General features: G+C 37.9%; 2 protein-coding genes and 5 non-coding genes across 8 annotated transcripts; all 7 read right to left on the bottom strand.

Moving 5' to 3' along the window:
- Window positions 1-744: 744 nt before the first annotated feature.
- CXH18orf32 (chromosome X C18orf32 homolog) lies at window positions 745-8780 on the bottom strand. 2 transcript variants are annotated; one of them, XM_074199491.1, is made up of 3 exons: window positions 8674-8780; window positions 2933-3121; window positions 745-2273 (listed from the first exon to the last, which is right to left on the bottom strand). In XM_074199491.1, the coding sequence occupies exons 2-3, from the start codon at window positions 3095-3097 to the stop codon at window positions 2208-2210; spliced, it is 231 nt and encodes a 76-aa protein (XP_074055592.1). In that variant the 5' UTR covers window positions 3098-3121; window positions 8674-8780; the 3' UTR covers window positions 745-2207. The 2 variants fall into 2 exon arrangements, with proteins under 2 accessions (XP_074055592.1, XP_074055591.1); XM_074199490.1 differs by having other exon boundaries at window positions 8658-8765.
- A 1883-nt stretch (window positions 8781-10663) lies between these two features.
- RPL17 (ribosomal protein L17) lies at window positions 10664-13633 on the bottom strand. Its single transcript, XM_074199489.1, has 6 exons — window positions 12914-13633; window positions 12767-12807; window positions 12039-12173; window positions 11635-11733; window positions 11040-11231; window positions 10664-10764 (listed from the first exon to the last, which is right to left on the bottom strand). The coding sequence occupies exons 1-6, from the start codon at window positions 12951-12953 to the stop codon at window positions 10717-10719; spliced, it is 555 nt and encodes a 184-aa protein (XP_074055590.1). The 5' UTR covers window positions 12954-13633; the 3' UTR covers window positions 10664-10716.
- On the bottom strand, window positions 10934-10999 carry LOC141503802 (small nucleolar RNA SNORD58). The gene has a single exon (XR_012473107.1). It is a non-coding gene; the product is annotated as a small nucleolar RNA SNORD58 (small nucleolar RNA).
- Window positions 11491-11556, bottom strand: LOC141503804 (small nucleolar RNA SNORD58). The gene has a single exon (XR_012473109.1). It is a non-coding gene; the product is annotated as a small nucleolar RNA SNORD58 (small nucleolar RNA).
- LOC141503805 (small nucleolar RNA SNORD58) lies at window positions 11857-11923 on the bottom strand. The gene has a single exon (XR_012473110.1). It is a non-coding gene; the product is annotated as a small nucleolar RNA SNORD58 (small nucleolar RNA).
- On the bottom strand, window positions 12620-12686 carry LOC141503803 (small nucleolar RNA SNORD58). Its single transcript, XR_012473108.1, has one exon. It is a non-coding gene; the product is annotated as a small nucleolar RNA SNORD58 (small nucleolar RNA).
- On the bottom strand, window positions 13150-13215 carry LOC141503801 (small nucleolar RNA SNORD58). Its single transcript, XR_012473106.1, has one exon. It is a non-coding gene; the product is annotated as a small nucleolar RNA SNORD58 (small nucleolar RNA).
- Window positions 13634-15006: the final 1373 nt, after the last annotated feature.

Here is a 15006-nt window from a genome sequence, read left to right as displayed (position 1 = left end):
CCCATTTAGGACATACATCAGACTGTTCTAGGCTTTCCTCTCCTCTATCACAAATTCTAAGATGTAGTGGTCAGTTACTTTCGCCCAAGGTACTAACCTTTTCTCCCCAGCAGTTATTTCCTCAAAAACTGTATTCTTAAATGAGGTTTGCTATTTTGGTTCAACATTTAAATTTTCATTAAATGTCTATAATTAAATAATTAAATGTCTGAGATACTCTCTACTGTGTTTGTTGAACTGATTAGTTATTTACAAAACTGAGAACGATATTACATCAGTAAATCTGAAATAGTTGAAATGTAATAGTCAACGACCAGAGAACTTGTTCTTTACTTATGTGATATATAATTGCCTACGGATAGGTTTCGGGTGTTTTTGTCCCCTAAAGGAAGCTTACTGCTATTCTCTTACTGTTCCTTTCCTTCTTTCCAAATGCTAAGTGAAGGTTCTAATAAGGATTATTTCCTTCTCTGTAATTAGTCAAGACAAATCGACAAGCTGATGCTTTGCAGGTGATCTAGAAGCCTGCAAGTGGATTTAGTGACTATCTCTAGGAACTTAATAAAGAGAAAAATATTTAATCCAACTCTGCTATATGATGCAAGAAAAATTTTCATTTTACAAGCTAGCTAAACAAACTTCATGGGAAGAGAGAAGTGTTAAATTCTATGTTTCAATGAGAATTTTATTAAATTTCTCAGAAATATATTATGAAACAGAAGTTTATAATCATACTAGATATCTATATAAAGGATGTCTCTGCATTTTAGAATTTCCTGGAAGATTTATGGCCATTCAAAAGTATTTAGCTAAACTATTCACATGGAAAAACCCAAGTAGATGAAAAATGTCTCTTGTTTAGTTTGATATTTAATTAAATGGAAAAACCAACGGCACTTGTTCATTTGTGTGTGTTACAAACACACACACACAGAAATGAACACTGTCCTCAAATTTTTACCAAAGTCAAAAGACCTTTATTTTAATATGAATATTTTTTTGTTTTATATTGAATCCTGGAACATTGGAGTCTCTGAAAAATTAAAAATGAATATAATCAGAAAGCAATGGAAAAAGTACATGGTTGGTATGAGGAGGCAGAAACACATTAACAAGTAATTTTGAAGAGCTGGTATAAAGCATGTCATTAGGAAATACTATGATTGTAAAAGAAGATGGGCTAATTGTGTGGCTACAGTAAGAGATACCTAGCTAATATGTGCTCTGTTGGTTCCCTCATAATGTCATATGAAAGTGGAGAGGGCCTCTGATACAATGCCCTCAGGGATCCAATTTGAAAAAAACAAGTCATACAGGATAGGGAGACATGGATGGGATGTAAGCTACATCACTGGCAGCAATATCCACATCAATGAGATCAAAGATCCATCTGAATTTAATGTTTCCTTTCTTAAAGCAGTCTCTCATTCATCTACATTATTTTAATCTCAAAATATGAAGACTCAATCAAGTACTATATATCTCACTACTCTCTTCACAGGTAAGCTGGATAACAATTCCTTTTTTATTAATTTTTTCTTTTGCAAGGCAATGGGGGTTAAGTGACTTGCCTAAGGCTACACAGCTAGGTAATTATTGTCTGAGGCTGGATTTGAACTCAGGTCCTCCTGACTCCAGGGCCATTTGCTCTATCCACTGGATCAACTAGCTGACCCTCTTTTTTTTATTCTTCATGTTATTGTTACAGTTCACAGAAAAAAAACTAGCATTCCCCCAGGTGCACTTTCATAATAAAACTTTTTATTATCTGAAATTATTTCAAACTATATTTTAAGAGAATTCTATTGAGCTAGCTAAAATAAAATAAAACTGAATAGAATTGTGGTTCAATTTACATGAATGTGAGGGTTTTGAGGATTTATTATAAATACTGAAAGAGAAATGCAAAGTATTATTAAAGTGAATTTCTATTTATTTGTATTGTTCAAATAAGTTAACCTAAAATAGAAACTTTAGGTTATTTTCAGTAAGAGATGAGAACTATTTCATTAAGGAAAAAGAACAGTAATGAGGTAATTAAATATAATTTAAACATTTAGGTAGAAATACTATGTATATTAGGGAGATCTCTAAAATATCTACCCCATATCTGGTCTCAGAGAAAAGTATGAAAGACAATATCAGAGTAGTTGCTGCATATCATCAGTTCCCTTTTTAAAGCAAGGCCATCCTTTGGACAAACTGCTTTAATCTATCTTTTTGGTGCAGTTTTCTGTTGGTACTGGTGTAGAGATTCCATTTGTGTCTGCATTCTGTGAAAAGAAACAGTAGTATGAATTTATTACAGCAATAACATTTGTTCAGGAGGTTCCTTTAAAAATAAGTTAGAGCTGTAAATCTGAACAAAATTTTATTTCCAAAGACTTATAAACCAACTTAAAATCATATGTGCTAATGTATGATTAGTATTATTTATAAGCATATATGCATTTGTGTACTAGAAAATAAGATCCAGAAATAATTTAATCATTTCAATCAAGAAAATTGTTTTTTAATCTTTATCATTCTTTTCCTCAGCTCATTCACCAGATTACCACATAGAAAAATTATTTTAGTATCACCTCTTTTACTTTCCACTAAACAACTAGGAATAAATGTAACTAACTCTCCATCTGTGCATGGCATTTCTATGGAAATCAGCAGACAAGTGATTAAAAAAAATGCATATTGTTTATTCAAAAGCTATCTCTCAAAAACAACTCCTGAATAAGGAAATGTTAAGCTTTTTTAAATGCCCAATTTCCACTTTTTTGGTAGATATTTTACAAAGAAAAAGAACTGATTTCAAAACATTACTGAAGTTTTGGGTAGTTAAAGAAAACTTCTAAACCTTGCCCTAAAACAAGGTGCAAAAGCCATTCATTTTTGGTTACTTGCTCTACCTGTCATTTGGATATTATTACATTTTTACCTTATAGTTGTCTTTGTTTTGTTTCTCAATAGAGTTTTCTTTTAGACATTTTTTAGGCCATAGACGACTAACAAAAGGTGAGATTAGATGATATACATATGGTTCCAGGAATTTTTTGTAGACCCAAAGGAGGACAGGAATGACGATACAAGGAATGCACACCATTGCCTCAGGCTTGATTGCTTTGAACTGAAATATAAAAAAGTGCAAATGTGGTTTGTTACGAAGTTATGACATGATTAGACTTTTAGATTTGTACTTTTTTATTTGTTTGCTTCGGAGGCAATTGAGATTAAGGGATTTGTCCAGGTCACATTGTGTCTAAGGTCACATTTGACTCTAGGGCTGGTTTTCTATTCACTGCACCACCTAACTGCCTCTGATTTGTACTTTTGGAGGAAAAAGATTAGATAAAGCTAAAAATCAATTTTGCTAAAAACAAGAACTCAATGTGCCAATAAAATAAAGTACCCTGTTATTTGGAATGATTATGGATTATCCTGTTAAGTTCTGTTTTATCAAGAATTTCCATAAATGCAATATATACAGAAACAGATATTATTGATGCTATCAAAGACCTTTTGAGATTACCTAATGAAATCTTTATTTTACAAATGAAAAAAACTGAGATTCAAAGTTAGATGATCTGACCACAATCACATGCGTAAGAAAGAGCTAAGCTTTAAACCAATGTCTTATTGAGGAACAAATCTAACATACTACTTATTATTCCAAGTTCAGGAAACTGAAGTCCAAAGAGATTAATGATTCATTCATTTTTTACAAATGTGGATAAAATCAAACATTATCAATAGGATTTTATATTTTGCTTTTTTTATTAAGTAATACTTGGTTCAAGTAATATAGTCAAGACTTCTGATTTAGAAAAATCAATTTGGCAGTTCTAAGGAAGGTGGATTGGTAAGGAGAGGGACCTGAGACTGAGGAATGAATTAAGAAACTATTGTATAGCCCTGGAGTAAGGAGGGCCTGAGTTCAAATCCAACCTCAGACACCCAATAATTGTCTAGCTGTGTGACCTTGGGCAAATCACTTAACCCCACTGCCTTAATAAATAAAATCTAAAAGAAAAATTTTAAAAAAGAAATTACTGTATCTTCTTAGAATGCCTAGGGAAATATTAATGCATTTGAATTAATTTTTTTGTGTGGTAATGTAATTACAACTTTTCAATAAGCTAACCTGTAACACTAACACTAACCAATAGCAGACCATAATTCTGAATTTGGAAACTTCTACACAAAGAAATTTTAGTTTTCTGGTTTTTTTTAATTCCTTACATAAGATTTGGGAAGTTCTGCCAAAATTTTTAAAATTTCAAAACTGTGGCTAAGAAAGCATTAAATGTCAAACATTAAACATTTATTTCATTTTTGTAAGCAAATGCAATGATACTATAACTATATGATCACTGATTGATTACACATAAGAGTAGACTTGAGTTTTAAAAATATTACAGGAAAATTAAAATCAAACTTGATATATGAATGTTTGAATTTCTGAAAGGAAAAATGAGGGAGTGATTATTTTATTAAATGTATTGGTCTCTTTATAAAGAATTCATAAGAAAATTATTTTGCCTTAGTAATTTAAGATAGTTCAATTTATACACAATTTTAAAGATACAGAACTTTGTATGTTATCTTCAGAACACTTCTCTTCTTTGTTAAATCCTCAATTGTTCCCTATAAATGTGTAACCTTTGGAAAGCCATTGAATTCTCAGTTTCCTCATCTATGAAATGAGGTTAGATTAGATGATCTCTAAGGTTCCTTGATTTACCTGAAATACTCTAGTCAGACAATGCTTCAAATTATTTCTGCCTTTTAAGTTTCTTAAAACAAAATGAGTAGTTTGAAATTAGTATTAATAGAGAGCACTGCAGTGTGGCTCTTCTCTAAAAATAATGTAAATATATTATATTTCAATTTTTGATTTGAAACATTTGAAAAATCTTTTAGAAACTAGAAACAGTACCTTTCTCTAAGCAAGGTTTTCCTAACTTTTTATTAATGAATGCCAAGAACCCACATCAAAAAAAAAAAACTTCACAGGGAAGTAAAATTTAAAAAACTTAAGTTTTTTGTGGATATGAAATATTAAAAATCACTTGATTTTTAATTAAGAAATAGGAATAAACACAATAGATTATTTTCTTTCTTCTTAAAAATGAGCTTATTAAAAGAATGAGGGTATGTGTCCTTTAACTATACAGGTAACTCAAAAAAATAGCAAAATATAGTTGAAAGTCCTGGATATGAAGTCAGAGGTCCAACTCCAACACTTACAACCTGTTACACCTTGGAAAAGTAGCTTTAACCACTCTGTGACTCAGTTTCCTCACCTGTAAAATAGAGGAAATGAACTCAAAGTCTTCAAGTCTAAATCCTTGACTCAATTAAAAATCCCATGCTATAATTAGATTAGTACAGAACTTAATTTGCATTCTCACAGCCAGATAAATATGGTGGAAGGAAGTCTAGGAATATGAGAAAGTAGGGAGCAGGGGAGGTGAGAATGGGAGCTGGGGAGAATGAAAAAATCTATAGGACAACGTAGAACTGACTATACAACAGGGAATTTGGCTGTTGTAAATGGAACTTATTGAGCTATAGGCCACTTAAGTTAAGAGCTGCTTCAGAAAGATTAATACCATGTAGAAATAGGAAGTACATGAAGACAGAGCTAAAAGGAATCTTGGAGGCCACTTAGTCTACCCCTTCATTTTACCATTGAGAAAACTGAGGCCCAGAAAAATTAAGGTGCTCACTCAGTTTTCTCAATGGTAATATACTGGATAATTTCACTCAACTGTTCTCTATTTCTTTTTTATGATGGATGCCTCTCTAAGTAGAAGACAGAGAAATATATTTGAAAAAGGTGATAAGCACGTGTGTATGCATGTGTGTGTGTGTATATATATATATACATATATATATATGTACACCAACAAATGATAGCTATAAATTTTTTTTTTTTAATTTAAGGCAATGGGGTTAAGTCACTTGCTCAAGGTCACACAGCCAGGCAATTAAATGTCTAAGGCTGGATTTGAACTCAGGTTCTCCTGACTCCAGGGCTGGTGCTCTATCCACCGTGCCACCTAGCTGCCCCATAGCTATAAAACTTTTAAAGGTAAAACTATAGCTGTACATCATAGTTTTGTAAAAATTTAAAAAAGTGTTTAGTTAGGTAGAGGACTGAAAAAAAACTGGCTTTATGTTTTGTCAAATATTCAATGGTACCAAATGGGTTCATACTCTGGGAGCAGGAGGGCAGGAAAGGAAGAATACTAAATCTCAAAAGCTTGGTTAGGAATTGTATAGAAGGCAGAGGTAGAGAGAAGCGGTAGAGGATTTTAAACATAAAGTACTTTATAATTTGCATAATAAAATGAGAAAAATTTTGTCCTCTACCACTATCTCCATAATTTGAATGTGTTTCCAGAAAATTCAAAAATGATGCAATTTTAGGAACTCGCAGTTGGTGAAAGGAAATACATTTACTTCCAAGTAACATTGGTCAAAATCATAGTTATAGATTTCTCTTATGTGACAGGAGAGGTAGAATCCTAACTAGGTGGACACTTCTAAACTTAGTAAAAAAGCACTTTGTCCAGCACCCCAACCTTGTAAACAGAATAAAACAAGATGGAAAAAGCTATATTCCTATAAAAAGTTAAGGAAAGGGGGCAACTAGGTGGCAGGGTGGACAGAACACTTGTCCCGGACTCAGGAGGAACTGAGTTCAAATGCAGTCTCTGATAGTTAATATTTATTTAGCTTAGTTGTGTGACTTTTGGCAAGTCACTTAACCCTATTTCCTTGCAAAAACAAAAAACAAGGGGCGGCTAAGTGGTGCAGTGGATAAAGCACAGGCCCTGGAGTCAGGAGTGCCTGAGTTCAAATCCGGCCTCAGACACTTAATAATTACCTAGCTGTGTGGCCTTGGGCAAGCCACTTAACCCCATTTGCCTTGCAAAAACCTAAAAAAAAAAATAAAATAAAAAAAAAACCCCAAAACGTTAAGGTGTTGCTTATCTACCTGGTATAATGTCAAAGATCATTCAAAAAAAGATGACGAGAAAAATAGATTGGAGTTGAGTGAAATCTTTCTGGTTTATACTTGTGATTTTATAAAATCTTAGAGTCAAAACTTCTTCTGAGTACAGAATTCCAAATCTATCAAAGTTTTAAATACATAATGACAGCATGGAATATTGGAAAGTGTCAAATTTTTCAGAGAAACTGGATTCAAATTTTATTTCTGATTTTAAATCTGTGTGAGCTCAAGTAAGTCAAGAGACACAGATCTCTCTGGGCTTAGCTTCCAAACCTGTAAAATGAGGTGATTATGCTAAATGAAAAACTATGCATAAGTAAAAATATATAGATAGATGTGGTCCAATGGAAATAATACTGGATCAGAAGACCTAGATTTGAATACAGATCACTAGTTAAACAAGATTTTAAGCAAGTCATTTAATATCATTGTACTTCAGTCTTATCTGTTAAATAGGGATTAGAACTGTTATGTTCTACCTTTTAAAGGTTGTTCATGGAATATGAAGTACTAAAAAAAATCAGCTGTTTTTATTACTTAAAAATTACTTTCCTCTAGCACCTTAAGTATTTAAATTTTTGAGACTTATAGATTATATATTGGAATTGGAAATGTATGGCTACTTGAAAATTGGAATGGAAGATTTTAATTTTGCTATTTAAAAAATGTCCAAATATTAGTAAAGTGGTATTTAAAATTATAGACTTTATAAGCTAGATCCTTTTATTTTGTTAAAGAATATATTAAAGGTGTTGGGTGATAATGCTACAAAACTGCAAGGTCTTTGATTTTTACATTGGATTTGCATGTACTATTCTTTTAAAACTGACATTTATTCTGATAGAAAATATACTCCACCCTGTCCTGGTGAATAAAAAATAAAATTGGTTGTCCATAGGATCTGTTTGAGCTCAGCCTTTACCAAGGGATTATAGGTACTCTCAGTTCCTCAATAGTATCCTTCCCACAAACTGGAATTAATACTTGCACTACTCATCCTAAAGGACTGTTGTGAGGAAAAATACGTTAAAATTATAAATATATTAAAATGTAAGCCATTAGGACTACTAGAGATAGAATGAAAGATGACCTGGTGAAAGACATGACAGTAGACTAATTGAGGAGGAAGGAGATGGGGAAGGATAGAGAGTCAAAGGACGGGGGAGGGTGTTGAAGTTATAGGGTTCAGGTGGACAATTAGGGGGTCCTTGAGAGATAGAGGGAAGAAGTGGTAAAGTAAAGCAATGATGGGGAAAAGTAACAATGGTAGATAAGGGGGAACGAGCCAAATGCCCCAGGGCAGGAAGACAAGTGGCGGGCGGGGGGTGGGGGGGTGGGGCGTTGGAGGGATGAGCAGGGCGGCGCGGAGATGCCAGGCGGAGGATGCGGAGATGCCAGGCGGAGGACGCGGAGGGTCGGGTCGTGGTGGGGGAACAGTTAAGATGGAGTCAAAGGGCCTCCACGCCAGCCAGGCGGAGCTGGCTGCTCCCCGGCCCCCGGGGCCTTGGAGGGCGCAGGGCCCGGACACGGCTGAGGCCGAGCCCCGCCCGCGCATCGCCGCCGGGCTCCAGGAATGGCACCACCTCTCTCCTTTCCCACCCGGCGTGACCCACAAGATCCCCGACCCCGGCCCCTGACGCACCGGCCCACGGACCCACCGACAGACCGACCGAACCGCGGACCCAGCCCCGTTCACCCGGGAGACGGAAAAGCCGGAAAGAAGCGCCCGCACTTCCGGGACGGCAGCTGGGCCAATGGGGAGGCGGGAGGGAGAGGCCTGTCAGGGGCGGCGCCCGCCCCGCCCCGTCACGTGAGCCGGGACTGTCCGGTCTCCCTCCGTCGCCTAGGCGACGTTCCGGGAACCGAAACGCTCAGAACGCCCATCCCGGGCGCCAGGGGCGGCCCCGGAGGAGCGCGTGGGCCGCGCAGCAGGCTCCCGCGGCTGCGCACTCGTGGCCCGTCCCGCCTCAGGCCTTCTAACCTTACCAGCCAGCGTTTCCCTCTACGTTCCTCCGCAGGCGTCGGGAGACGCGCAACTTCGGGGCTGGGCGGAGGCTTACTCCCCGGGATGGCCGTTATTCAGTCCGGCCCCTGTGGGAAGGGTGGCGAGCGGCGGCCTGCCCCTCCCCGCGACGCAGGGCCCCTCCTGCTTCCAGAAGCAGTAATGTGGATGAAATCGCCAGCTCCCGGGGGGCCGGACCCGAGCACCCTTTCCGGAATGACCCTCCTTACACTAGCATTCCAAGAACTTAACTCAGTCAGGCATTTGTCCTGTTGATCAAGGTATAAGTAAATAAACCACTAGTGTTTTGTTATACACATGAGTTTCAAAGTCATCTTAGGCTTTGATGATCATCCACCCCTTAAGCTTTTAGCTTTGGCTATTAATCTCCAACCATGTACTGTTAACCTCTGGACTGTAATCCACCATTCTAAGTACGCACCAAGGAACCTGGGAGTAATATTCAAGTCTTTAAGGTAGAAACATATATAGCCTTTCTAACTATCTTCCTACCAAGCCAAATAGCAGTTGTGGAACAGCATTGTCAGGACCAGAGGGAGTTCAAATGTAGCCAGGCCCTTGTGACCTTGGACATGTCACTTAATCCTAATTACCTCCTTGCATCCTGGGTCAGCTCAGTCATCCTAATCATTACTTGGCCGTTGGACCCAGATGGCTCCAGAGGACAAAGATTGGTGATTTAATACAGAACCCTCAGATTTAATTATCTGCCCATCCTGAAATCACCTCCCTGATATCATGATCTTGTGTGAATGATACCAGAACAAACCTGGAAGTATTCCCAATTTACCAGTTTTATTGGGTTATGGCTGATGTTTCTGCTACAGCTTTCTGAAACTACAGGTGTCAGATAAACTCCAAAGGTCGACAAGCAGCCTTTTGAAAAGGCTCTGAAAGCCTTACTTGAATGCACCATTAATCCTGATAAGGGGTTGACATCCAGTCAAAAAGGAGAAATGTTATTACCACAAGAGGAAAGATTTTAAGGAAAAAGGTTCCCCAGTATTTTTCCTGACTTCCTTCTATCAGTAAAAAATCTGGATATGCATCCATCATCTCAAGTGCATTATTTTATAGATTATGTACATATTCATGGGATCATAGGATTTAAGAGCTGAATTCTTCATCTCCAATGAAGGAATGCATTTCATAACACTCCTAGCTGATGTGTTGTGCCAAATACTAAATTTGCTATTCTACTCCCACTTTGATGTTGCACATGCAACAATAATCCCTATTTAATACTAAATCCAACACACATTCTCATATTATTCACTCCCACTTTCCCATAGTTAGTGAAGAGTATATACAATCAATAGCAAAGGATGACTACACACAGCAGAACATTTGCACCAACTATATTGATGACTGAAGTGGCCATTCATTTCAATTTTCAGTCCAAAACCCAGAGACTATCTCCAGCTATTTATAGTAAAGAATAGAAAAGTACAAGGTCAACCAATTCCTATTGTCATGATCTTCCCACAATAAAATAGGGTCAAGCTCAAACTCTAGTATATCTAGTCATTAATAGTGAGTAAATAACAAACATCAAGTTAAAAGGCAGAAGACATGAACAACACATTGGTGTTAAGGAGAAACACTTTAAAAATACTTAAAACACATTTACGGTAACAATTTTTTTCATTTCACTTTTATTTGCACTCTAATGCCATATTTACTCTCGTGCCATAAGCTTTTGTTTCTTCAGTTTCTTCTGGGATATCTGAGGAGAAAAAAAAACATTTTTTAAAAATAACTATCACATAATTGCATTTCCCTATAAAAACTGTCTTCATTCCACTATGTTCTAGCGAAATAAAAATTTTACTTTTCATATATCAGAAACTAAATGACATTTTGATGCATTGGAAAGTTTAAGAATGAAATCAAGGGTTGCTCAGAATGCGAGTTTTTTTCATGGTTATTCCAAAGGTGTCCTAAGATTGTCATCATGGCAACCACAATTTAAACAGTGATATAAAAATCTATTTTCTTCACCTTTTTCTTTTGAGCAACTTCCTCTTCTGGTTTAGGAACAATTTGTTCCTTTTCAGTAAGTATCATCTCAATATGGCAAGGAGAACTCATGTATGGGTTGATTCGGCCATGAGCCCTGTAGGTACGACGTCTCATTTTGGGAGCCTTGTTAACCTGGATATGCTCAATGACAAGAGAATCCACATCTAAACCCTATATGGGGAAAAAATTAAAAAGTAGGGTTAGTGCCTTGAATAAAAAACGCAATTAAACATAAAATTAGCCCTGATGCTCAAAATCAAACAGGCCACAAGAACCATGATTAAAATTCATCATTTAACCAAGCTTATGTCAACTACTTGTGTTATAGGAGACAAATTTAACCTCAGGGACTCAGGCTTTACATTTGTAAAATGTGGGAACCTCAGATTAGACTGATCCCTTCTAGAAACTAATGTTACCATGTCACTTGATAGCTCAGATAATGATTATTTTCATTGTTTAATCCAAAGGTGTCCTAAGAGAGTCATCACTGCCATCAAATATATTTCTGCCTTAAATCATGACTTAACTAAGTTTATAGTATTCTTTTGGTATAAATATTATTTTAGCTTACCTTTAATTCAGCGTTGCTTTCTGCGTTTTTAAGCATATGTAGCAAGAACTCAGCACTCTTTTTTGGCCAACGACCCTGTGTCCAACCCCACTGCTTAGCCTGGAAATTGGGGGGAAAAGATTATACACACACATACATATGAAGATAATCATTTGTATTCTAATCAGGACATTTTTCTGAAAATGACAAATCTGTCCACTTTCCAGAAAATTGGATTTGTAAGTTGCTCAGAACAGATTTCTTTTCATGATTAATCCAAAGGTGTCCTAAGATCATCACATCACAGCAACCAAGTAATGCCTAAACCAAAGAAAGCAAACCTTACTTTTCTAACTTATTCTAAGAAATTCATTCTTTAAAAGTATTTTTAGACAGACATTTCCAAATAAATCAAGAATTCTGACCTGGGCACACCTGCCAACACCACCATTATATCGACGGAATGGAACACATTGTTTCTTCAATGTGACATCTTTCAAATACTTGGTAGCTTTTCGGATGTGCATGCCCTTGATGGCTTGAGCTGTTTCACGGGTGTTCTGTAAAAAGTTATATTTTAGCTGTCAAGTCTAGAAAGAGGATTACTACCCCCCCCCCACAACAAATATTCTTTGATCCAGCAACACTGGCTTACTGGTTGTTTTAATAACAAGTCATTATCTCTTAGGCCTGTGTTTTTCCCCTGGTTGTTCCCATGCCTGAAATTGGGTGTTCTTCCTCCCTAGTTTCCTTTAAACCCAAATTAAATCCTAACTTCTACTGGAAGCCTTCCCTAGCTCCTTAATTTCAGTGCTTCTATCTTATAACACTTAATAATAATTACCTAGCTGTGTGGCCTTGGGCAAGCCACTTAACCCCACTGCCTTGAAAAATCTAAACCAAACAACAAAACTTAGCCTTCCCCTTATTTCTTATCTCAGCATTTTTCAACATTTTGTTTAATATTAATGTAGGATGCAGTAGATTCACTGGGAACTCACTATATGCTGCTCAGTGTTATTTTTATTTTCATAGTTAATCCAAAGGTGTCCTAAGAAAAGTCATCATTGCAGCTTTAAGTACAACAGCTCTGATTCTAAGAAATATAAAAAGATTATGTTTGGAATTCAAATCAGGATTTATTTTCACATACCTTGAAGTGGACCCGGAGATTTGAACCCCTTGACTTGCATGCTAAAAATAAAAAGAAATAGATTAGAAGAGGGCATTTTATTGTGGTTTATAAATTTCAATAAAAACAAAACACTTTAACCAAAAAAAGTATCCTATGTTTACTTACATTTTGTGGGGTTCTCTGGATCAAGAGAATACCTCACCATTTTAAATGATTACCTAGGGAAAAAAACCACAATTCAGTATTCTTTTCTTGGCATATATCTTACATGGCTCATAAATAAGCACCTGGTAAATATACTATGGGATGAGGAATCACATGACATTTTTCTAATGTCATTTACTTATTTGTCTAATAGTCAAATGAATTTGTGTAAACACACTGAAACACTAAATGAAGCAGCTGCTCAGAACGCAATTGTTTTCATGGTTAATCCAAAGGTGTCCTAAGAGTGGTCATCACTGCAGCCACCTATTCTAAAGTAAATAAAAGAAACCTCCTAAGCTTTAAAATTGCCCTAATATTCCCATCAAACACAAATCTTAGACGTGCCCTTAGATTTAGAGTTGGGAGTAATTTTGGGCAGCTGGATGACCCATTGGATGGCCTGGAGTTGGACTCAGGCTCCTGCATTCAAATCTGGCCTCGGACACAAAGGTTTTGTGATCCCGCTTGCCTCAGTTTCCTCATCTGTAAACTGAGCTGGAAAAGGAAATGCCACATCATTCAGTATCTTTGCAAAAGAAACCCCAAACGGGGTCGTGAAAATGTAGTCCAACCAAACTGGAAGCTTGCAGCTAGTCAGCCGGAAGGGCAGGCTGCAAACAGAAAGACGACAACATCCTGCAATAATCAGCATCAAGTCTGTAACGGCCGGGCCCGGTCCTTCGGGCTGGATTCCAACTCGGCCCAGGAACACTGGCTCCTCTCGGCCTCCCTCCTGGCCCAACGCGGCCTCAGCACGGTATCTCCGCCAAGGGCCTCCCTTTCCTGCCTCCCCCTTCCCTCCGCGAGGCGACGCACGCCAGGCCCGGGGCTGAAGCGCTGCCTTGCTCCACGGGGCGGGCGGGCGGACCCCTGCGGCGTCCCGGGGCCGGGCGGGCCGGGGCCGGGGGTGACGGAGCGCGCGGTCCGCTCCTCCGGAACCAAAGCCATCGGGAAGCAAATGGGCGACCCAGAAGGAAGTCTCGGGTTTACCCTTCACCGAGGCCTTCGGGCCGGCTAGACTGAGGGGCCGATGGGGCCGATGCCCCGCGGATTGCGGACGTGGCCCCAAACGGCGCTTCACTCACCCAGGACGGCTCAAGGGAAGAGGAAGAGCAAAGGATCTCGGGATACTTGATGAAAACTCCGGCGTCTCGCGAGACTTCTAGTTCCCGGGACCAGAGGATTGGAGGCGGGGGAGGAAGGGGCGGGGAAAGAGGCGGGGCGGGGCCGGCAAGAGAAAGGAAGGGGAGAGTGTTTGTAAAAGTCCTGGGAGGGATTCTCTTAAAATTACCCTTAAACACACACACGCACACACACAGACACACACACACACAGACACACACACACACACAAACAGACTCACACACATAGACACAGACACACACGATACACACAGTCACAGAGACTCACACACATAGACACACATGACACGCACACAACAGCACACACACAACACAGACACACACGACACGCACACACACAGACACAAGGCACACACAGACACACAGAGACTCACACATAGACACACACAACACACACTGGCACACACACACCAGAAAACTGAAAAATTGAAGGGATGGGGGTTATTGATTGGTGTTGATATGTTTTTTGTTTTTTTTAAGATTCTTGTTGAAAACATTAAAAAAATTTTAAATCTAGAATTTATTTTAAAAAGGTGCAGGACACTGATGTTTTTAGGAATTGAAAAAAAACTATTTAGCACTTTCTTGTAAGGAAGAACCCAAGCACTTCCTTGGGTTCAAGATCTGACAGATTTCCTGAGAAATCTTAGATAAAAAAAAACCCCTCTTATTCTCAATAATCTTTGTTTTTGTTTTATTTAATGCATTTTCTAACATCATCCACTATGTACACGCATATACTTTCTCACATATATACACATACGTGTATGTGTATATGTGTATATACACACACACACATACATGCATGCATACATACATACACACACAACACAGATTGAAGGAGTCTCTGAGCAAAATCACTCAGGTCAGCCAAAGAGAAGAATCCCTGATCTCACCCAAAGGGAAATT

The sequence above is a fragment of the Macrotis lagotis genome, chromosome X (assembly GCF_037893015.1).
Source record: "Macrotis lagotis isolate mMagLag1 chromosome X, bilby.v1.9.chrom.fasta, whole genome shotgun sequence".
Lineage (NCBI taxonomy): Eukaryota > Metazoa > Chordata > Mammalia > Peramelemorphia > Peramelidae > Macrotis > Macrotis lagotis.
Note: the sequence above shows the minus strand (reverse complement) of the source record. Positions and strands in the feature narration are given on the sequence as shown.

Bases quoted from the DNA above. Each gene is read 5' to 3' on its own strand.
- CXH18orf32 (XM_074199491.1), bottom strand. From the start codon at position 3,097: ATGGTGTGCATTCCTTGTATCGTCATTCCTGTCCTCCTTTGGGTCTAC. The intron at 2,274-2,932 runs GTAAAAATGTAA...TTCTTTTCACAG, and splicing joins AAAACAAAGACAACTATAAG to AATGCAGACACAAATGGAAT.
- RPL17 (XM_074199489.1), bottom strand. From the start codon at position 12,953: ATGGTGAGGTATTCTCTTGATCCAGAGAACCCCACAAAAT. The intron at 11,232-11,634 runs GTAAGCTAAAAT...TTCCCCATATAG, and splicing joins AAAGCAACGCTGAATTAAAG to GGTTTAGATGTGGATTCTCT. The intron at 10,765-11,039 runs GTGAAGAAAATA...TTTTCTCCTCAG, and splicing joins AAGTTGCTCAAAAGAAAAAG to ATATCCCAGAAGAAACTGAA.